Source organism: Elephas maximus, chromosome 3, assembly GCF_024166365.1.
Source record: "Elephas maximus indicus isolate mEleMax1 chromosome 3, mEleMax1 primary haplotype, whole genome shotgun sequence".
Lineage (NCBI taxonomy): Eukaryota > Metazoa > Chordata > Mammalia > Proboscidea > Elephantidae > Elephas > Elephas maximus.
The window spans coordinates 14,705,427-14,727,698 of NC_064821.1; the positions used below are offsets into that span (position 1 = coordinate 14,705,427).

Here is a 22,272-nt window from a genome sequence, read left to right on the forward strand (position 1 = left end):
CACAACTCGCCTGGTCTTCGGTCATTAGTGTTCAGTCAGTGAATGTATTCTTGAGATGGTCTCTAAATTCAGGTGGGACAAGCTCAAGGTCATACTTTGGCTCTTGTGGACTTGGTCTGATTTTCTTCAGCTTCAAGATGTTTCAGAAATAGACTGGAGGCCTTTCTTTCAAGTCATCTGTGTGTGGAGTTAAACCGACAACTTTCTGGTTTGCTGTTCAGTGCATCCCAAGGGACTCCAGAGAGATCTCGATGGCCGTGTTAGTGAATCAAGTGGCTTTCCCTATTACAAGCTTTCCTTTGTCTGTCTGAACGGATGAATTTGGGAGTGTTTGTTTTGTTTTCATGAATTCTTTGCTTCATGTTTGCTGCAGCGGATCTGTAGGAATCTGAGAGCAAAGACGAGGTGGAAGTGCTTAAACCTGGAGAGGCCAAGCTGTTGTCGCTGAAGTTTACGTGGAGGAACCAGCTCCATGGAGCCCAACGAGATGATGTGGAAGATCTGCCAAGTGTGCGATGCCAACAGCTGCGAGTGGGATGTCTCCCGGGCATATGTGTTGCTGTGCACACGTGACGTGCAGGCCAAGAGGACTTTGTGCAGTGGAGGATGAAGGTATGCACACTGCCTTGATGATTGCTCAACAGGGTTAAGTGAAGTGAATTTCGGGCACCTTTTTTAGGTGGGTTTTCCGAACATTGCCTTCAAAATTACAAAGGAGCTTAAACCTTGGAACTCCTGTTTTCTCTCAGGCAGCTCTGCTGCCCCCATTTTAAAGTGCAAGGTCCCTGGTGATTTTTGAGACAATGCTATTGAAGGCCTCAGAGGTCCCTGAAATTCTCTTCACTTTTACCCCATTGAGCGTCCTCCGAGGCAGGGTGCACACCTCCATCCTCCACTGAGTGAAGTCCTGTTGTCCTGGTGTGCCATTCATACACAGCAGTGTGTATTTGTGGGTGAGATCCCAGTCACAGCCATTGGCATCCAACACTTGACAGATCTCCTGCAGCATCTCGTCGGGCTCCAAGGAACTGGTGATCTTCATCCTCCAGGTAAATTTGAGAGAGCGTGGTTTGGCCTGTTGAGGTTTGATCATTTGTGCAGCCTTGCTGTCCGATGCTTTGTGGTCCTTTTTGTCATATGTAAAACAAAGGCATCTTCTCATGAGCTTAAAGAACCTCCCAGTGGCCCGCTTCCAGCCCTGGCTGCTGACAGAGGAAGAGGCTGGACTCACAGTCTGGGGCAAACTCGGCTGGTCAGGTAACTCATGCACTTCCTCCTCAGAGGAAGAGGCTAGACTCACAGTCTGGGGCAAACTCGGCTGGTCAGGTAACTCATGCACCTGCTCCTCAGTTACGGAGCTTAGTTTTGACATTCCCTGGGTAAAACTGGTTTTCTCCGGGGCCCCGGCACTCTCGTTGATGGTGTAGGCTGAGGAGGAAGGCACAGAAACACACTGGGGTGGTGTGATGGGCTGTGGCACCTCACTGTTTCTCACCTTGGCATACAGATCAGAGTCCTGGTTGGGCTGTGCCCAGGCTGTGGTAGATTGCTGCCGCAGGTGGGCCAGGGCCAGGGAGAATGATGGAGAAGTAGACACCATGGAGGTCCCCATCCCTCCCTCAGATAGAGTGTTCAAAGCATCGCAGATGTAGTAACCATAGGTGGGAATGGTGGGCTCGGTGTAACTACGCTGTTTGGGTTTAGGACAGACGGTAGGGGGCACTTCATGGGATGAAGAAGGAGTGTGGCTATCGGTGCAATGGGCTTCAGCCTGGGGTACCAGGGTGCTGGTGTGGCTGTCAATCTCATATGTGTCGTGACGCAGGATCAGATAGGTGGCGTTCGCATCATTGTAATTGTGGTTCAACAGTGAGTCATGAATGTCTTCCTGCATGTAACCCGTGTTCACCGTCACCTCAGTGTGCCAGTGGTTATCGTAGTCTGGGAGTGGCTGCACATAGAGCTTTTGTTTTTCTTCATGGTTCATCTTCATCCATAGATGTGCTAGGATGTCCTCTAATGTGGCTCTCTTTCTTGGGTCACGAATGAAAATTTTACTGAGCAGGTGTTGACACTGGCTAGACATGTGGAAGGGAACGTGATATTGTCCCTGCAGCACCTGCTCTCGCAGCTTCGTCAAGGTCTTCCCACGAAAAGGCAGAGATCCAGTTACCATGAAGTATAGGATGACTCCCAGGCTCCACACATCCACTGGGGGTCCGTCATACTTTTCTCCCTGAAGGAGTTCTGGGGCAGAATAAGGGGGAGTGCCACAGAAGGTATCCAGCTTGCTCCCTGTGATGAATTCAGTTCCTAAACCAAAGTCTGCAAGTTTGATGTTCATTCGCTTGTCCAATAGTAAGTTTTCTGTTTTCAGATCCCTATGAACAATACCCTTGTCGTGGCAGTACTTCACCGCTGACACTATTTGTTGGAATTTCGTTTGGGCCTCTTTTTCGCTCATGAAGCCATGATTCACTAGGTGGTAAAAGAGGTCCCTTCCACTTGCATACTCCATCACTATATAGAGGGCGTGCTCATTCTCTATGACTTCAAACAGCTTTACAATATTTGGATGATGGAGATCCTTCATAATTTCTATCTCTCTGTATAGTCTGTGGAGGTCGGAGGACATGTGCTGGATCTTGTCAATTATTTTAATGGCTACCTCTTGGCCGGTGATGATGTGCTGGGCCAGCTTGACCTTGGCAGATGCCCCCTTGCCGATGGTTCTGAGGAGGTGGTAGCGTCCCACATGAGTTTCCTCCACAGCAGAGAAGGCTAAGTGGCTCTGCAGCATGTTGGCTATGGTGCGAAGGCGTAGCGGGCTTTGGGATAAGAGGTGCCCTGGTGGTAGGATTAAAAACTTAAAAACCCAAAACCCTGAAAAGTGGTGACTAAAAACTTAATGAAATATGGAAAAAATGAGAAAAAGTTAAAATATAATCCAAAAGGTAAAATGAGAAAAGAGGAAGTAAAATGTTAAAAACTGATAAAAATAAGATAAATTGTATATATAAACAAAACAAGAAATCAATGAGAAAGATTCAAAAAAGGAATAAATAACATGAGGATAAGAAAAAATACAAAATAAAACAATAATAGTAAGACGATAAAAAAATTAACAAGTACATAGAAAAAAAGAAAAATTGAGGATGTAAAGGAAGAATAAAATGAAAAACGAATGAATGCAAATGAGGAAAAACAAAGAGAAAATAAGAATAGCTGGCGAGGAAATAGAAAAACCACAATTTAAAGAGAAAACAAGCCAAGTTTGGTCACGATGTCTCAGGTCACTGAAGGAGCTTCCTGAGCCAGAAAGACCACAAACCTAGGTTTCCAGGGACTTATATAGGGGCTTGGAGTTCCAAAGAATTGGCTCCTTATGAGGTCACCACAAGAAATGGTGGGGTAATTGACTGTGCTTTTTGCTCTCAGGGATTCTTTACTCATTTTTTTTAGAAGAAAAATGTGTGTGTGTGTGTGTGTGTGTGTGTGTGTGTGTGTAGAGCGAGAATTCCACAGAGCTTTTCTTTCCTTTTTATTGATCTTCATGTTATTTTTTTTATTGTGTTCCAAATATACATAATAAAACACGCCATTTCAACAATTTCTACATGTGCATTTGTTACATTGCTTATATTCAAGCTGTGCAAGCATTTCACGGTTTATGTTCCAAATCATTCCACTACCTTTCACATAAACTCAATGATCCTAATCAAAAACTCTTCCTTCCCCCTCCCTGTCACCCCTGGTAACCACTAATATGCTTTGTTTTGTGTATATTTGTCCTATAAGTGAGATCAGAATGCATCTCTCCTTTTCTGACTGACTGACTTTTCTCAGCTTGGTGTTTTCAGGCTTCATCCATGTTGTCGTATGCATCAAGACTTCATTTTCGGGAGTGTGTGTAATATTCCATTGGAAGTCCCTGGCTTGCACCAACAGTTAATTGCTCATCTACTAGTTTGGGGGTTCAAACCCACCCAGAGACTTCTCAGAAGACAGGCCCGGAGATCTGCTTCTGAAAGGTCACAGCCTTGAAAACCTTGTGGAGCAGTTCTACTCCATTGTGTGTACGTACCAAAGTTTGTGTATCCATTCACCTGCTGATGGACATTTTGGCTGTGTTCATCTTTTGCTTCTTGTGAAAAGTGCTGCAGTGAACAGTTGTATATAGATTTCCGCTTGCGTTCCTGCCTTGCATAGTGGCTGTTGTTGTTATTAGATGCTGTCGAGTTGATTCTGACTCATAGCGACCCTAGGTACAACACAACAAAACACTTCTGGGTCCTGCCCCATCATCAGAATTGTTGCTGTGTTTGAGCCCATTGTTGCAGCCACTGTGTCAGTCTGTCTTGTCAAGGTCTTCCTCTTTCTCCCTAACCCTCTACTTCACTAAGTGTCTTAGTTACCTAGTGCTGCTATAACAGCAATACCACAAGTGGATGGCTTTAACAAAGAGAAATTTATTCTCTCCCAGTCTACAAGGCTACAAGTCCAAACTCAGGGTGCCAACTCCCAGGGAATTCTTTCTATCTTTGTTGTTTCTGGGAGAAGGTCCTTGTCATCAATCATTTTCTCCTGGCCTAGGAGCTTCTCAGCACAGTGACCGTAGGTCCAAAGAATGTGCTCTGCTCCTGGCACATCTTTCTTGGTGGCATGAGGTACTTATATCTCTCTGATTACATTTCTCTCCTTTCATCTCTTGGAAAATAAAAGGTGATAGAGGTCACACCCCAGGGAACCTCCCCTTCCATCGGATCTGGGCTGTGACTTTCGTAAACGCGTTTCATCCCTTTCTATTCAATCCATGACATTCCACCTTGTTGTTGTTGTTGCTAGGTGCCATCGAGTCGGTTCTGACTGATAGTGACCCTGTGCACAACAGAGCGAAACACTGCCCGGTCTTGCGCAATCCTTACAATCGTAGTTATGCTGGAGCTTATTGTTGCAGCCACTGTGTCAATCCACGTAATTGAGGGTCTTCCTCTTTTCCGGTGACCCTGTACTCTGCCAAGCATGATGTCCTTCTGCAGGGACTGATTGCTCCTGACAACGTGTCCAAAGTATGTAAGATGCAGTCTCACCATCCTTGCCTCTAAGGAGCATTCTGCTGCACTTCTTCCAAGACAGATTTGTTCGTTCTTTTGGAGGTCCATGGTATATTCAGTATTCTTCGCCAACACCACAATTCAAAGGTGTCAGTTCTACTTTGGTCTCCTTATTCATTGTCCAGCTTTCACATGCGTATGATGTGATTGAAAATACCATGGCTTGGGTCAGGCACATCTTAGTCTTCAGGGTGACATCTTTGTTCTTCAACACTTTGAAGAGGTCCTTTGCAGCAGATTTGCCCAATGCAACGCGTGTTATGATTTCTTGACTGCTGCTTCCATGGGTGTTGATTGTGGATCCAAGTAAAATGAAATCCTTGACAACTTCACTCTTTTCTTCGTTTATCATGGTGGTGCTCACCAGTCCAGTTGTGAGAATTTTTGTTTTCTTTATGTTGAGGTGTAATCCATACTGAAGGCTGTGGTCTTTGATCTTCATCTGTAAGTGCTTCAAGTCCTCTTCACTTTCAGCAAGCAAGGTTGTGTCATCTGCATAATGCTAGTTGTTAATGAGTCTTTCTCCAATCCTGATGCCCCATTCTTCTTCATATAGTCCAGCTTCTCGTATTATTTGCTCAGCATGCAGATTCAATAGGTATGGTGAAAGAATACAACCCTGATGCACACCTTTCTTTACTTTAAACCAATTAGTATCCCCTTGTTCTGTCCAAAGAACTGCCTGTTGATCTATGTAAAGGTTCCTCAAGAGCACAATTAAGCGTTCTGGAATTCCGATTCTTTGCAGTGTTATCCATAGTTTGTTATGATCCACACAGTCGAATGCCTTTGCATAGTCAATAAAACACAGGTACACATCCTTCAGGTATTCTCTGCTTTCAGCCAGGATCCCTCTGACAGCAGCAATAATATCCCTGATTCCACATCCTCTTCTGAAACCTGCCTGAATTTCTGGCAGTTCCCTGTCGACATACTGCTGTAGCCGTTTTTGAACGATCTTCAGCAAAATTTTCCTTGTATGTGATATTAACGATATTCTATAACTTCCACATTCGGTTGGATCACCTTTCTTGGGAATAGGCATAAATATGGATGTCTTCCAGTCAGTTGGCCAGGAAGCTGTCTTCCATATTTCTTGGCATAGACGAGTGAGCACGTCCAGCGCTACATCTGTTTGTTGAAACATCTCAATTGATATTCCATCAATTCCTGGAGCCTCGTTTTTCGCCAGTGCTTTCAGAGCGGCTTGGACTTCTTCCTTCAGTACCATCGGTTCCTGATCATATGCCACCTCTTGAAATGGTTGAATATCAACTAACTCTTTTTGGTATAATGACTCTGTGTATTCCTTCCATCTTCTTTTGATGCTTCCTGCATCGTTTAATATTTTCCCCATGGAATCCTTCACTATTGCAACTCGAGGTTTGAATTTTTTCTTCAATCCTTTCAGCTTGAGAAATGCCGAGCGTGTTCTTCCCTTTTGGTTTTCCATCTGCAGCTCCTTGTACATGTCATTATAATACTTTGTCTTCTCAGCTGCCCTTTGAAATCTTCTGTTCAGTTCTTTTACTTCATCAATTCTTCCTTTTGCTTTAGCTGTTCGACGCTCAAGAGCAAGGTTCAGAGTCTCCTCTGACATCCATCTTGGTCTTTTCTTTCTTTCCTGTCTTTTCAATGACGTCTTGCTTTCTTCATGGATGATGTCCTTGATGTCATTCCACAACTCATCTGGTCTGCGGTCACTAGTGTTCAATGCATCAAACCTATTCTTGAGATGGTCTCTAAATTCAGGTGGGGTATATTCAAAGTCATATTTTGGGTCTTGTGGACTTGCTCTGATTTTCTTCAGTTTCAGCTTGAACTTGCATATGAGCAATGGATGGTCTGTTCCCCAGTCGGCCCCTGGCCTTGTTCTGGCTGATGATATTGAGCTTTTCCATCATCTCTTTCCACAGATGTAGTCAGTTTGATTTCTGTGTGTTCCATCTGGTGAGGTCCATGTGTGTAGTCACTGTATATGTTGGTGAAAGAAGGTATTTGTAATGAAGAAGTCATTGGTCTTGCAAAATTCTGTCATTTGATCTCCAGCACTGTTTCTATCACCAAGGCCATATTTTCCAACTACTGATCCTTCTTCTTTGTTTCCAGCTTTCGCATTCCAACCGGCAGTAATTTTCAATGCATCTTCATTGCATGTTAGATCAATTTCAGACTGTAGCAGCTGATAAAAATCTTCTCTTTCTTCATCTTTGGCCCTAGTGTTTGGTGCGTAAATTTGAATAATAGTCATATTAACTGGTCTTCCTTGTAGGCGTATGGATATTATCCTATCACTGACAGCGTTGTGCTTCAGGATAAATCTTGAAATATTCTTTTTGTTGATGAATGCAACACCATTTCTCTTCGTGTTGTCATTCCCAACATAGTAGACTATATGATTGTCCGATTCAAAATGGCCAATACCAGTGCATTTCAGCTCACTAATGCCTAGGATATCGATGTTTATGCGTTCCATTTCATTTTTGCCAATTTCCAATTTTCCTAGATTCATACTTCATACATTCCAGGTTCCAATTATTAATGGATGTTTGCAGGTGTTTCTTCTCATTTTGAGTCGTGCCACATCAGCAGATGAAGGTCCCAAAAGCTTTATTCCATCCACGTCATTAAGGTCGACTCTACTTTGAGGAGGCAGCTCTTCCCCAGTGATCTTTTGAGTGCCTTCCAACCTGAGGGGCTCATTTTCAGGCAGTATATGAGACAGTGTTCCAGTGCTATTCCTAAGGTTTTCACTGGCTAATGCTTTTCAGAAGTAGACTGCCGGGTCCTTGTTCCTAGTCTGTCTTAGTCTGGAAGCTCAGCTGAAACCTGTCCTCCATGGGCAACCCTGCTGGTATCTGAATACCAGTGGCATAGCTTCCAGCATCACAACAACACAAAAGCCCCTACAGTATGACAAACTGCCAGACACGTGGGGGTTCCAGCTGTAGACCCCCAAAATTCATGTCCTTGCCACATGTAAAACACTTTCACCCCCTTATATCATCCCAAAAGCCTTAACTCCAAGTCCAAATTCTTTCCTGTCGCATAATTTCTCTTCATCTGTGAAATCTAGAAGTTTTTTTGCTTTCAAAGTAGAATAATGGAACAGGCACAGGGTAAACCTTTCTATTAGAAATGGTAGAAATTGGAGGGAACGAGGAGATGGGGTCATCAGCAACAATTTACATTACCTCTCAAGGGTCGAAAATAACCCTCTGTTCTGAGAGACCATCTGGGTAATGGCCCTGCCCTCCAGATACGAAGTGTTGGCTACAATCTCTGAATTCTGGCTGGAGTCCCCTAGGGCTTGAACTTCAGCTCTACCTCCCAGGCCCACGGGAACGGCAACTCTGTTCCATCAGCTTTGGGCAGCCCCATTCTCCTAGTCCATCTGAGTGGCGACTCTATCCACTCGGCCTTAGCAGACCCCATTCTTCTGCCCTTTGAGCATGGCAGCCCTGCCCCCTCAGCTTTGGTCAGTGAATCTGGCCCAATCCTTTAGCAAAATATTACTTTCTTGTGATGTTAGTGACACTGTTGGATAAATTCCACATTCTGTTGGATCACCATTCTTTAGAATGGGCACATATATCTCTTCCAGTTTGTTGGCCAGTTAGCCAACATCCAAATTTCTTGCCATAGATGCGTGAGTACCTCCATTGCTGCATGCATTTGTTGAAACATCTCAACTGGTGCTTAATTCCTAGAGCCGTGTTTTTCACCAGTGTCTTCAGTGTAGCCTATGTTTGAGGCCATTGTTGATGCCACTGTGTCAATCCATCTTGTTGAGGCTCTTCCTCTGTTTTGCTGACCTTGTCCTTTACCAAACATAATATCCAGGAGGATTGGTCCCTCTTGGTAACCCGTCCAAAGTAAGTGAGGCGAAATTTTCCCATCCACCGTCTAAGGAGCATTCTGGCCATACTTCTTGTAAGATCTATTTGTTTATTTCAGCAGTCGATGGTATATTATTCAATATTCTTTGCCAACACTATCATTTAGGTGTCTGTAAAGACTCTAACGATCCCTGGTGGTGCAGTAGTTAAGCACTCAGCTGCTAAGGAAAAAGTCAGTGGTTTGAACCCACCAGCCCCTCCGTGGAATAAAGACGTGGCAGTGTGTTTCCATAAAGATGAAAGCCTCAGAAACCCTGTGGGGCAGTTTTCTGTCTGTAATGTCACTATGAGTTGGAATTGATAGCTATGGGTAAAGACTTTTACTCTGTGAGATTAAGGTGAGAGTAAGAGATGAAGCAAGCTCAGATTTTGGCCAGTCCAAATGGAAGTCCAAAGCCAAGCCACCCCTGCCAAAGCAATGTGTGGGAAAGGAACCCAAGACTGTGTCGAGTTTGGATTTGGGTGAGGATCTGGAGTCTGACCTGAAATTAGATTCTGCAGGCATGGAGGCACAACTACTAGAGTGAGGGCATGTGGAGTTCAATTTATTAATGGAGTATTAGCTCATGCCTGTCTCACAGTGCGTGTAGTGGGTCCCCGAACCCATACTGTAGTGATTTCCCCAGATCCAGAATGCGTAATTGGAATAGTCATGCTCAGCAACTGGCAGAAGCCACATGCTGGCTCCCTGACATGTGGAGCGAGGGATATTATGGTAGGAAAGTCTAAGTAGAAGCCATTAGAACTGCCCCTACCTAGGAATATAGGAAACCAAAAGCAATGCTGCATTCCTGGAGGGATTGGAGAGATTACTGCCACCATCAAGGATTTGAAGAATGCAGGGGTATTGATTCCCACCACATCCGTATTGAACTGGCCTGTTTGTCTCGTGAAAAAACAAATGGATCTTAGAGAATGACAGTGGATTATTGAAAACTTAACCAGGTGGAGACTGCAATTGCAGCTGCTGTTCCAGATGTGGTTTCATTGCCTTAGCAAATTAATATATCTCCTGGTACCTCGTATGGACCTGTTGATGTGTGTAATGCCTTTTTCTCCATACCTGTTTCGAAGGACCTCCAGAAGCCATAAGCCTTCAGCTGGCAAGGCCAGCAGTACACCTTTACTCTTCTGCCTCGGTGGTGTATCAACTCTCCAGTCTCATGTCATTTCAGCCTGAAGGGATCTCATTACCATCAAGCAAGAAGAGAGAGAAGAGGACTGCCTACTTTGGACACAGGGTCCCTGCACTGAGAATCTCCTGGACCCAGGGTAAGATTGATGACAAGGACTTTCCTGGAGAGCCTTCCCTTGGAGCTTGTGCCTGAATTTAGCCTTCTAGCCTCCTAAACTGTGAGAGAATAAATTTCTTTTTGTTAAAGACATTTTCTTGTGGCATTTTTGTTGTAGCAGTGCTAGATATCTATGGCAGAATTCAAAGCCAACCTTCTTTGAGTAGAATATTTACACAGCTACAGGTCTCCTGTTGCTGTATTTATCATCTATCCTTGTTAAAAAGTTGCGGTGCTATTAAATTTTTTTTGCTAAATTTTTAAACACAAATAGAAATGTTAATCTTGGAAATTTGCTGTAATTCCATTGGCATGTATATTTTATTACCACAGCAATTCTGAGACTCAAAATATTTTTTATCGTACTAGCTTTATGTGTAGTATTTGGGGGAAGAATTAAGAGAACAGAGAATTTAGAAATGGGTAATCCAAAGCATGAGATCGCAAACACTGTCATGAACTGGGGTTTGAGTCATAAGACAGAAAAAGAAACAGTGAATGAATATTCACGTTCTCTTCTCCTCCTGCAGGAAGTCTGACATTGGCCTGCATCTTGCCACATCCATCTTGACCTCTCTGTGTGTTCAGTTCTTCACACTCTAACCAGAATATCCTTGCAAAAATAAATCAAATGACTCCCGTGTTTCCAATCCTTTCATGAATTCTCGTTAGTTTTAGGAGAAGTTCCAAATTCTGAATGCAGCCTATTCAGTCTTCCATTATCTGGCGCCTAAAACTTCAGTTATTACTTTCCCTGTTTCACTCTCTGGACTGCAATCATAAGGAAACTGCAAATACCCTGTCATCTCTACTGTTCCATTCATCCTAAATTCTCCCTCTCCAGCCCCGACTGCTAACTAGATTTTACCAATCTTTCAGGTCTCTGATCAAATGTAACTTCTTCAGAAAGTATACTTCGGGGCCATTACTGTTCTTCCTCACGGCATCTGGGATTCTCTTTATACTCCTTCTCACATGTCAATTATTTGTGCAACGATATAGAGGTTTTCAGTGGTATATAGGGCTAACGTGTCTACAGATGCATTGTCATAGGCCCGTTTGTGATCTACACAGCTTGTTGCCTCAGCATTCATTAATCCCTCCTAGCTACCTGCCCACCCAAGTTCTCACATGGCCATTCTTATCTTGTCACATGGTCTCTCGACAGTTGTAGCCTCCACCCTCCCTGAGGACTCCAAATGCATATCTCTAGACAGGATCACTCCAGATTGTTAGATTCTCCACATGGAAGTTTAATAGATACATCAAGTTTGACATGTTCAAAATCCTAATCCTTGTTTTTATTGTTAGATCTCATTGAGTCAATTGTGACTCATAGCGATCCTGTGTACAACAGAGTGAAACACTGCCTGGTCCTGCACCATCCTCACAATCATTGTTATGCCGGAGCCCATTGTTGCAGCCACTGCGTCAATCCATCTCGTTGGGGGTCTTCCACTTTTTCGATGACCCTCTTGTTGACCAAGGTTGATATCTTTCTCCAGGGACTGATCCCTCATGATAACATGTCAAAAGAAAGTGAGACCAAACCTGGACATTATTTCTTGGAATGAGCATTCTGGCTGTACTTGTTCCAAGACAGATTTGTTTGTTCCACCAGTAATCATGGCATATTCAATATTCTTTGCTGATACCGTAATTCAAAGTTATCAATTGTTTGGTCTTCCGTAGGCATTGTCCAGCTCTCTCATGCATGTGAGGTACTTGAAAACAGCATGGCTTGGTAAGATGCACCTTAGTTGTTAAAGTGATAGCTTTGCCTTTTAACACTTTAAAGAGGTCTTTTGCAGTAGGTTTGCCCGATGCAATACGTCATCTGATTTTTTTTTAATTTTTTTTTGTGCTTTAAGTGAAAGTTTAGAAATCAAGTCAGTGTCTCATACAAAAATTTATACATACTTTGCTGTATACTCCTAATTGCTCTCCTACTAAAACAACACACTCCTTTCCTCCATTCTCTCTTTTCGTGTCCATTCAGCCAGCTTCTGACCCCCTCTGCCCTCCCATCTCCCCTGCATACAGGAGATGCCAACATAGTCTCATGTGTCCTCTTGATCCGAGAAGCTTCTTCACCAGTATCATTTTCCATCCCATATTCCAGTCTAATCCCTGTCTGAAGAGTTGGCTTTGAGAATGGTTCCTGTTTTGGGCTAATAGAAGGTCTGGGGACTGTAGCCTCTGGGGTCCTTCTAGTCCCATTCTGACAATTAAGTCTGGTCTTTTTATGAGAATTAGGGGTCTGCATCCCACTGCTCTCCTGATCTCTCAGGGCTTCTTTGTTGTGTTCCCTGTCAGAGGAGTCATCGGTTGTGGGCAGGCACCATCTAGTTCTTCTGGTCTCAGGCTGGTGTAGTCTCTGGTTTGTGTGGTCTTTTCTGTCTCTTAGGCTCATAGTTACCTTGTGTCTTTGGTGTTCTTCATTCTTCCTTGCTCCAGGTGGATTGAGACCAGTTGATGCATGTTAGATGGCTACTTGCCAGCGTTTAAGACCCCAGAGGCCACTCTCCAAAGTGGGATGCAGAATGCTTTCTTAATAGGTTTATTATGGCAATTGACTTCGATGTCTCCTGAAACCATTGTGTCCAAACCCCTGCCCGTGCTACACTGGCCTTTGAAGCATTCAGTTTAATCAGGGAACTAATTTGCTTTTGGATTAGTGCAGTTGTGTTGACCTTTCCTGTATTGTGTGTTGTCTTTCCCTTCACCAAAAAAAAAAAAAAAACTTATCTACTATCTAATTAGTGAAAACCCCTTTCCCTCCCGCCCTCCATCCACCCTCTTATAACCATCAAAGAATATTTTCTCCTCTGTTTAAACTATTTCTCCAGCTCTTATACTAGTGGTCTTACACAATATATGTACTTTTGCATCTAATTTCACTCAGCATAATGTCTTTCAGATTTTTCCATGTTATAAAAAGTTTCATGGATTCATCATTGTTCTTTATTGATGTGTTGTGTTCCATTGCGCAAATATACCATAATTTATTTATCCATTTACCCTTTGATGGCCACCTTGGTTGCGTCCAACTTTTTGCTGTTGTAAACAGAGCTGCAGTGAACATGGGTGTGCATATATATGTCGTGTAAAGGCTCTTATTTCTCAAGGATGTATTCCAAGGAGTGGGATTGCTGGATCGTATGGTAGTTCGATTTCTAGTTTTTTAAGGAAGCACGAAATCAATTTCCAAAGTGGTTGTACCATTTTACATTCCCACCAGCAGTGTATAGGTGTTCCATTCATTCCACAACCTCTCCAATATTTATTCCTATGTGTTTTTTGGATTAAAGCCTGCCTTGCTGGAGTGAGATGGAATCGCGTTGTAGTTTTGATTTGCATTTCTCTAATGGCTAATGATCATGAGTATTTCCTCATGTGTCTGTTAGCTACCTGAATGCCTTCTTTAGTGAAGTGCCTGTTCATATCCTTTGCCCATTTTTAATTGGATTATTTGTCTTTTTGTAGTTGAGTTTTTGTAGTATCATGTAGATTTTACAGATGAGGTGCTGATCGGAAATGCCATAGGTAAAAACTTTTTCCCAGTCTGTAGGTAATCTTTTTACTCTTTGGTGAAGTCTTTGGATGAGCATAGGTTTTTGTTTTTTAAGAGCTTCCACCAATCTAGTTTTTCTCCTGCATTGTTAGTAATGTTTAGTATACTGTTTATGCTATGTATTAGGGCTCCTAATGTTGTCCCTGTTTTTTCTTCCATGATCTTTATCGTTTTAGATTTTATATTTAGTTCTTTGGTCCATTTTGAGCTTGTTTTTATGCATGGTGTGAGGCATGGGCCTTGTTTCATTGCTTTGCAGATGGATATCCAGTTATGCCAGCACCGTGTGTTAAAAAGATTGTCTTTTCCCATTGAACTGACTTTGGGCCTTCGTCAAATATCAGGTGCTCATATGTGGATGGATTTATGTCTAGATTCTCAATTCTGTTCTGCTTGTCTATGTATGTGTTTTTGTACCAGTACCAGGCTGTTTTGACTACTGTGGCGGTATAATAGGTTCTAAAATCAGGTAGAGTGAGGTCTCCCACTTTGTTCTTGTTTTTCAGTAATGCCTTACTTATCCGGGGTCTCTTTCCCTTCCTTATGAAGTTGGTGAGTTGTTTCTCCATCTCATTAAAAAATATCATTGGAATTTGGATCGGAATTGCATTGTATCTATAGATGACTTTTGGTAGAATAGACATTTTCACAATGTTAAGTCTTCCTATCTGTGAGCAAGGTATGTTTTTCCACTTATGTAGGTGTCTTTTGGTTTCTTGCAGTAGTGTCTTGTAGTTTTCTTTGTATAGGTTTTTGCATTCTGGTAAGATTTATTCCTAAGTTATTTTATCTTCATGGGGGCTGATGTAAATGGTATTGATTTGGTGATTTCATCTTCAGTGTTCTTTTTTTTTTTGGTGTAGAGGATTCCAACTGATTTTTGTATCTTTATCTTGTGTCTTGATACTCTGCTGAACTCTTCTATTAGTTTCAGTAGTTTTTTTGAGGATTCTTTAGCTTTTTCTGTATATAAGGTCATGTCATCTGCAAATAGAGGTACTTTTACTTCTTTACCAACCTGGATGCACTTTATTTTTTTATCTAGCCTAACTGCTCTGGCTAGGATCTCCAGCACAATGTTGAATAGGAGTGGTGATAAGGGGCATCCTTGTCTGGTTCCCTTTCTCAAGGGGAATGGTTTCAGAATCTCTCTGTTTAGGATGATGTTGGCTATTGGCTTTGTATAAGTGCCCTTTATTGTTTTGAGGAATTTTCCTTCTATTCCTATTTTGCTGAGTGATTTTATTATGAATGAGTGTTGAACTTTGTCAAATGCCTTTTCTGCATCAATTGATAAAATCATGTAGTTCATTTATTTTGTTTTATTTATATGAGGAATTATATTAATTGTTTTTCTAATGTTGAACCATCCCTGCATAAGTGTTATGAATCCCACTTGGTCATGGTGAATTATTTTTTTGATATGTGTTGTTGAATTCTGTTGGCGAGAATTTTGTTGAGGATTTTTGCATCTAAGTTCATGAGGGATATAAGTCTGTAATTTTCTTTTCTTGTGGTGTCTTTACCTGGTTTTGGTGTCAGGGATATGTTGGCTTCATAGACTGAGTTTGGGAGTATTCTTTCTTTTTCTATGCTCTGAAATACCTTCAGTAGTAGTGGTGTTACTCCTTCTCTGAAAATCTGGTAGAACTCTGTAGTGAAGCCGTCAAGGTCAGGGTTTTTTTTTTTGTTGGGATTTTGATTTCCTTTTCAGTATCTTCTTTTGTTATGAGTCTATTTAGTTGTTCTAGTTCTGTTTGTGGTAGTTTAGGTAGGTAGTGTGTTTCTAGGAATTCCCAGATTTCCTCTAGGTTTTCAAATTTGTTAGAGTACAATTTTTCATAGTAATCTGATATGATTCCTTTAATTTCACTTGGGTCTGTTATGATATCGCCCATCTCATTTCTTACTTGGTTTATTTGTTTCCTTTCGTCAGTCTGGCCAATGATTTATCAATTTTTTAATTTTTTTTCAGAGAACCAGCTTTTGGTCTTGTTAGCTCTTTCAATTGTTTTTCTGTTCTCTAATTCATTTAATTTTGCTCTAATTTTTATTATTTGCTTTCTTCTGGTGCCTGAGGGTTTGCTTCTTTCTATTTGTTCAAGTTGTAGGAATAATTCTTTGATTTTGGCCGTTTCTTCTGTTTGGATACATGCATTTCTTGATATAAATTGACCTCTGAGTACTGGTTGCCCTGTGTCCCAACAGTTCTGATAGGAAGTATTTTCACTGTGATTGGATTCTATGAATTTCTTTATTGCCTCCTTAATGTCTCCTATAACCCAGTCTTTTTTGAGCCTGGTATTGTTCAGTTTCCAAGTATTTGATTTTTTTTATCCTGGTTTTTCTGTTACTGATTTCTACTTTTTTGGTCTTATGGTTACAGAAGATGTTTTGTAATATTTTGATGTTTTGGATTCTGCAAAGGCTTGCTTTATGACCTAATATGTGGTCTCTTCTAGAAAATGTTCCATGTGCACTAGGAAAAAAAGTATACTTGGTTGCTCGTGGGTAGAGTGTTCTGTATATGTCTATGAGGTTGAGTTGGTTGTTTGTGGCATTTATTGTCTTTATTGAGCTTCTTACTGGATGTCCTGTCCATCACCGAAAATGGTGTGTTGAAGTCTTGTACTACAATTGTGGAGCTGTCTATCTCACTTTTCAATACTGTTAGGGCTTTTTTTATGTATCTTGCAGCCCTGTCATTGGGTGCATAAATATTTAATATGTTTATATCTTCCTGGTATATTGTCCCTTTAATCATTATGTAGTGTCTTTCTTTATCCTTTGTGGTGAATTTAACTTTAAAGTCTATTTTGTCAGAAATTAGTATTGCCACTCCTTCTCATTTTTGCTTGTTTTTCACTTGATATATTTTTTTCCATCCTTTGAGCTTGAGCTTGTGTCTCGAAGTCTAAGGTGTGTCTCTTGTAGGCAGCACATAGCTGCATTATGTTTTTTTGAATCAAATTTGCAACTCTTTGTGTCTTTATTGGTGCATTTAGTCCATTTACATTCAGTGTAATTATAGATAGGTGTGAGTTTAGTGTTGTCATTTTGATGCCTTTTTTTGTGTGTTGTTAACAGTTTCATATATCCACTTTCTTTTTTGTGCTGAGAAGTTTTTCTTTGTAAATTGTGTGTTCTGTTTTTCAGTGTACTTGATTTTGTTTTTGCTGAGTCTTTATGTTTATCTTGGTTTTTATTTTGAAATATGGGATTGTTAGTCTTCTTTGTGCTTACCTTAATATTTACCCCTGTTTTTCTAAGTATAAACCTAACTCATATCTCCCTGTATTGCCTTGATTTCCTTTCCATTTAGGAGATCTGTGCCTACTTTATTTAGTCTCTCTTTATTGATTATTGTCATCTTTCATGTAATGACATCAGCGATTCCTTGTTTTGAGCTTTTTTTTAATCTTATTTTTGTGATTTCCCTATCTGAGTTGATATTGGGATTCTCTGTTCTGTGTCCTAGTGTTGTGTTGATTTCTGATATTATTGATTTTCTAAGCAGAGAATTCCCTTTAATATTTCTTGTAGTTTTGGTTTGGTTTTTGCAAATTCCCTAAGCTTGTGTTTATCTGTAAATGACTTAATTTTGCCTTCCTATTTCAGAGTCAGTTTTGCTGGATATGTGATTCTTAACTGGCAGTTTATCTCCTTCAATGCTCAATATATGTCATCCCATTGCCTTCTTGCCTTCATGGTTTCTGCCAAGTAATCTGAACTTATTGATTCTCCTTTGTAGGTGACTTTTTGCATATCCCTGGCTGCTCTTAAAATTTTCTCTTTATCTTTGGTTTGGCAAGTTTGAGGATAATATGTCTTGGTGACTTTCTTTTGAGGTCTACATTGTATGGGGTTTGATGAATATCTTGAATAGATATCCTTTCTCCTTTCATGATGTCAGCGACATTTTCTACCAACAAATCTTCAGCTATTCTATCTGTATATTCAGTTATCCATCTCTGTTCTGGTATTCCAATCACTAGCAAGTTATTCTTCTTGATAGAGTCCCACATGATTCTTAGGGTTTCTTCATTTTTTTTAATTCTTTTATCTGATTTTTCTTCAAATATCTTGGTGCCCAGTGACTTATCATCCATCTCCACAATTCTGCCTTCCAGTTCCTCAATTCTGCTGGTCTGACTTCCTACTGAGTTGTCTAATTCTGTAATTTTATTGTTAATCTTTTGGATTTCTGAATGGTGTCTCTCTGTGGATTCTTGCAGCTTATTAGATTTTTCATTATGTTCTTGAAGAATCTTTTTAATTTCTTCAACTGCCTTATCTGTGTGTTTCTTTGCTTTTTCTGTACATTGCCTGATTTCATTCCAGATGTCATTCCTGATGTCTTGAAGTGTTCAGTTTATTAATCTTTTGTATTCTATATCTTGCAATTCCAGAAATACATCTTCTTCTAGGAGAGACCTTTATTGTGTGTTTTGGGAGCTGTAGAAGTAATCATGGTCTGCTTCTTTATGTGATCTGATATCAACTGCTGTCACAAGCCATCTATAAGTTACTGTAATAATTGATATTATGTTTGCTCACTGTGTCCTATCTTTTTTTTGTTTTGTTTTAATATACCCAGGTAGGCTACTAGAGTGTGCCAACTTGATTATTGGAGCCTTTAAAGCACTAATGTCCTGTTACCAGATGGTTAGAGCTGTTACCAGGTATAAGAGCCTATGAATCCATTCGCTATTCTTGGACAGAATCAGTTCAGGTGTCCTGATAGTCGGTCACCTACTGTGTGGTATAGGCTCTCACCTACTGTCTTAGAGGAGTAGTGGTGATGGTTGTATGCACTGGCTTCTGGTAGCGGCAGGGGGTCACACTCTGAGGTGGGCAGGGTGGTGACAGCCTTCCCCCAAGTGTCATTGAACAAGGAGCCTCTCTGTTCTCTAGAGTGCTGTGGTGCATGGGCTCTGCAGGTGTACCTTAGGCACCCAGTGCTTATACCTGTAAAGACTCGTAGGCACCACTATCCTCAGAGCCCTTTCACGGGTGGCTAGGTGGCGTGGGTAGAACCTTAGCCCTCAGGTTCCTGCCGTGGGTAGGTTAGGGCTCTGTGTAATAGGTAGAGTGGTGTCAGACCTCCAAAACCTGCCTCTCCACTGTGTTGCTGAAACAATTACAGTGAGACCTCCAACAGATTGGCCTTTGCATTATAATAGCCACCTGGTTCCATGCAGGGGTGAAAGCCAAAGTCTATGGATCGCTTATGCCTGGACTGGAGCCACTTCTGCTCTGGGCTTCCAGTTTAGGGGAGTCAGGTAAGTATTTTTCCCCTGTTTGTGAATTTGCTCCTTCTCCCAGGCCAGAAGAATGGGTCAGAGAGAGTGTGCTGCAAGTTCTGTCTCAGGCCCAGGGAATTCAAATGTTATTGAAGCTGGCTGGGGCAGGGGGATGAGGGAACAGATAGATAGGATAGAGAACTTTCAGAAGAAGGAGCTATTAGATCCATGTGGTAAATTAAACAAAATCACATATCTAGTGTTAGAGCTCTGTTTTATCTCAGATTCCAGAGGCGTGTGGAGCCTGTGTGCATTGGCTGGGTCTCTGCCGAGATTACCCTGGGGGTTAGGGCTGCGTCCTGTGTTTGCCTTCTTTCTGTGAAGCAGCTTTGTCCCAAACCCCACCACCAGATCTGTGGCCGTCACACAAGGGGCTTGGGGTGCTGGCCCTTTGCCTTTTTTTCCACTGAAGTAGCCACTTCCTAAACTCCACAGGTAGGTCCGCTGAAGGCACACCACAGGGTCAGGAATGCGCCTCTTTTGTTTGCCTTCGTTTGGTGATTTTGCCACGTCTCAGGAAGCTACCATCAGCCCCACTGCCTTCGCACCAAAGAATAGCACCAAGGAATCGGAGCTGAGGTGCTGAGCGGGCTCAGCAACTTGTCGCTGCTTCTGCATGGCCTCTAGCTCCACTGTGACTCAGGTCGATTCCTTAGTTCCGTGTTTGATGCTCAGGGTTTGTAGATTGTCACATATGTAATGGATTCACCTGTTTTTTCAGGTCTTTGTTGCAAGAGGGTTCAGTGGAAACTTCTGACTAGTTAGCCATCTTCGCCCTTTCCTTTTCATTTTTTACCATTTCCAGTTTTCCTGGATTCATACGTGGTACATTTCACATTCTGGTTATTAATGGATATTTGCAGCCCCATGTGTCTGTCAGTTTGTTGTATTGTGGGGGCTTGTGTGTTGCTGTGATTCTGGAAGCTATGCCACTGGTATTTGGATGTGAGCAGTGTCACCCATGGTGGATAGGTTTCAGCTGATCTTCCAGGCTAAGACAGACTAGGAAGAAGGACCAGGCGGTCTACTTCTGAAAAGACCTCCCCAGTGAAAACCTTATGAATAGCAGTGAAACCTTGTCTGATACAGTGCTGGAAGATGAGCCCCCCAAGTTTGAAGGCAGTCAAAAGTCATTCCAGGGGTTCGGTAGTATATTTGAGAGGGCAGAAGAAAGAATCAACAAACTTAAAGAAAGGTCAATTGAGATTATCCAGTCAGAGAAGCAGAAGATGAAAAGAATGGGGGGAAAAAATCAAAGAACAAAACCAAAAAAAAAAAAAAAAAAAAAAAAAAACAGCCTAAAAGACCTGTGGGATAACATCAAGTGTACCAATATACACATAATGGGAGTACCAGAGGGAAAGGAGAGAAAGGGGCCAGAAGAATATTTGAAGGAATAATGGTTGAAAAGTTTCCAGATTGGATGTTGTTGTTGTTAGGTGCCGTCAAGTCTGTTCCGACTCATAGCGACCCTATGCGCTGCCTGGTCCTTTGCCATCCTTACAATCGTTGTTGTGCTTGAGCCCATTGTTGCAGCCAGTGTGTCAATCCACCTCGTTGAGGGTCTTCCTCTTTTCCGCTGACCCTGTACTTTGCCAAGCATGACATCCTTCCCCAGAGACTGATCCCTCTTGACAACATGTCCAAAGTATGTAAGACGCAGTCTCACCATCCTTGCTTCCAAGGAGCATTCTGGCTGTACTTTGTCCAAGACAGACTTTTTCGTTCTTGTGGCAGTCCATGGTATATTCAATATTCTTCGCCAACACCACAATTCAAAGGCATCAGTTCTTCTTTGAAGAAGAATTGCATGTGAAAGCTGAAAAATGATTTAATGAAAGACATAAATCTACATCCAAGAAGCTCAATGAACTGTAAGCAGGATAAACTCAAAGAGATCCACGTAGAGACATGTTACAGACAAATCTGTTGAAAGAAAAAGACAAACGGAATTTTGAAAACAACAAGAGAGGAGGGTGTCATCACATAGATGGGCTTCTCAATCAGATAACAGTCACTTTCTCATTAGAAACTGTGGAGGCCAAAAGTCAGTGGGATAGAGTCCATAAAGTATTGACAGTAAAAAAAAAAAGAAGTGAGATAAGAAAAACTATTTCTTTAAAAATGAAGAAGTTAAGAAATTTTCAGATTAATGGAAACTGAGGGAGTTAATCACCAGTACAACTAACCTACAAGAAATGCTAAAGGGGGTCTCCCAAGATAAACTGAAAAGACATTAGACAGTAACTAGAAGCCATTTGAAGAAATAAAGAAAAATGTTAAAGTAGCTACATAGGTAAATATTAAAGGTATTATTGCATATTTGATTTTAAGTACTCTTTTTTCTTAGATTTTTTTTCCATATATAATATAAAGAACAAATGCATAAGTCAATAATTGTAAAGGTAAGTTCATAGGCACACAATGTAAAAAGACCTAGTTTGTGACTATAACAGCATAATGGGGGGCAGTATGGCACTGAAAAGGAGTAGAGTTTTTTTTCGCTATTGAAATTAAGTCAGTATTAATTCAAACTTGATTTCTATAAAGTTAATATGTTAATTGAAATTCCTAGGTTAATGACTAAGGGAGAACTAAGATATATACAGAATAAGAAATGAGATGGGAATCAAATTGGTACACTGGGGAAAAAATGATGAAACAGAACTGAAAGCAGTACTGGAGGAACTGAGGAACAAAAAAGATTTAAGACGTAGAAAATAGATAGTAAGATGACTGATAAGTCCTTTCTTATCAGTAAATTATTTTAAATATAATTTGAATAAACTCTATAACAAAAACACATATTACTGAATCTTTAAAAACATCTTGATCCAGCTGGATGCTCTTTACAAGAAACTCACATTAGAGGGGGTGTTGCATGGTTTAAAATTAGTTAAGGTGTGCGTCAGGGTTGTATCCTTTCACTACACTTACTTAATCTGTATAAAACATTTGTCTTCTGGTTTTATAAGTATTCTTTTAGCAATGAACATAAATGCTAAGTGTCTTAGGCTGGGTTCTCTAGAGAAGCAAAACCAGTGGCGTGTCTAAATATATATAGCTAGAGAGAGAGAGAGGTTTATATGA

General features: G+C 41.3%; 1 protein-coding gene across 1 annotated transcript; it reads right to left on the minus strand.

Annotated features, from left to right (window-relative positions):
• Positions 1-342: 342 nt before the first annotated feature.
• LOC126070883 (serine/threonine-protein kinase MARK2-like) lies at positions 343-2,800 on the minus strand. The gene is made up of 2 exons (XM_049875220.1): positions 851-2,800; positions 343-621 (listed from the first exon to the last, which is right to left on the minus strand). Exons 1-2 carry the CDS (start codon positions 2,798-2,800, stop codon positions 343-345), a joined length of 2,229 nt encoding a protein of 742 aa, XP_049731177.1.
• Positions 2,801-22,272: the final 19,472 nt, after the last annotated feature.

Coding starts and splice junctions, on each gene's coding strand:
- LOC126070883 (XM_049875220.1), bottom strand. CDS start 2,800: ATGCTGCAGAGCCACTTAGCCTTCTCTGCTGTGGAGGAAACTCATGTG. Junction 622..850: donor CTCGGAGGACGCTCAATGGG/GTAAAAGTGAAG, acceptor TCATCAAGGCAG/TGTGCATACCTTCATCCTCC.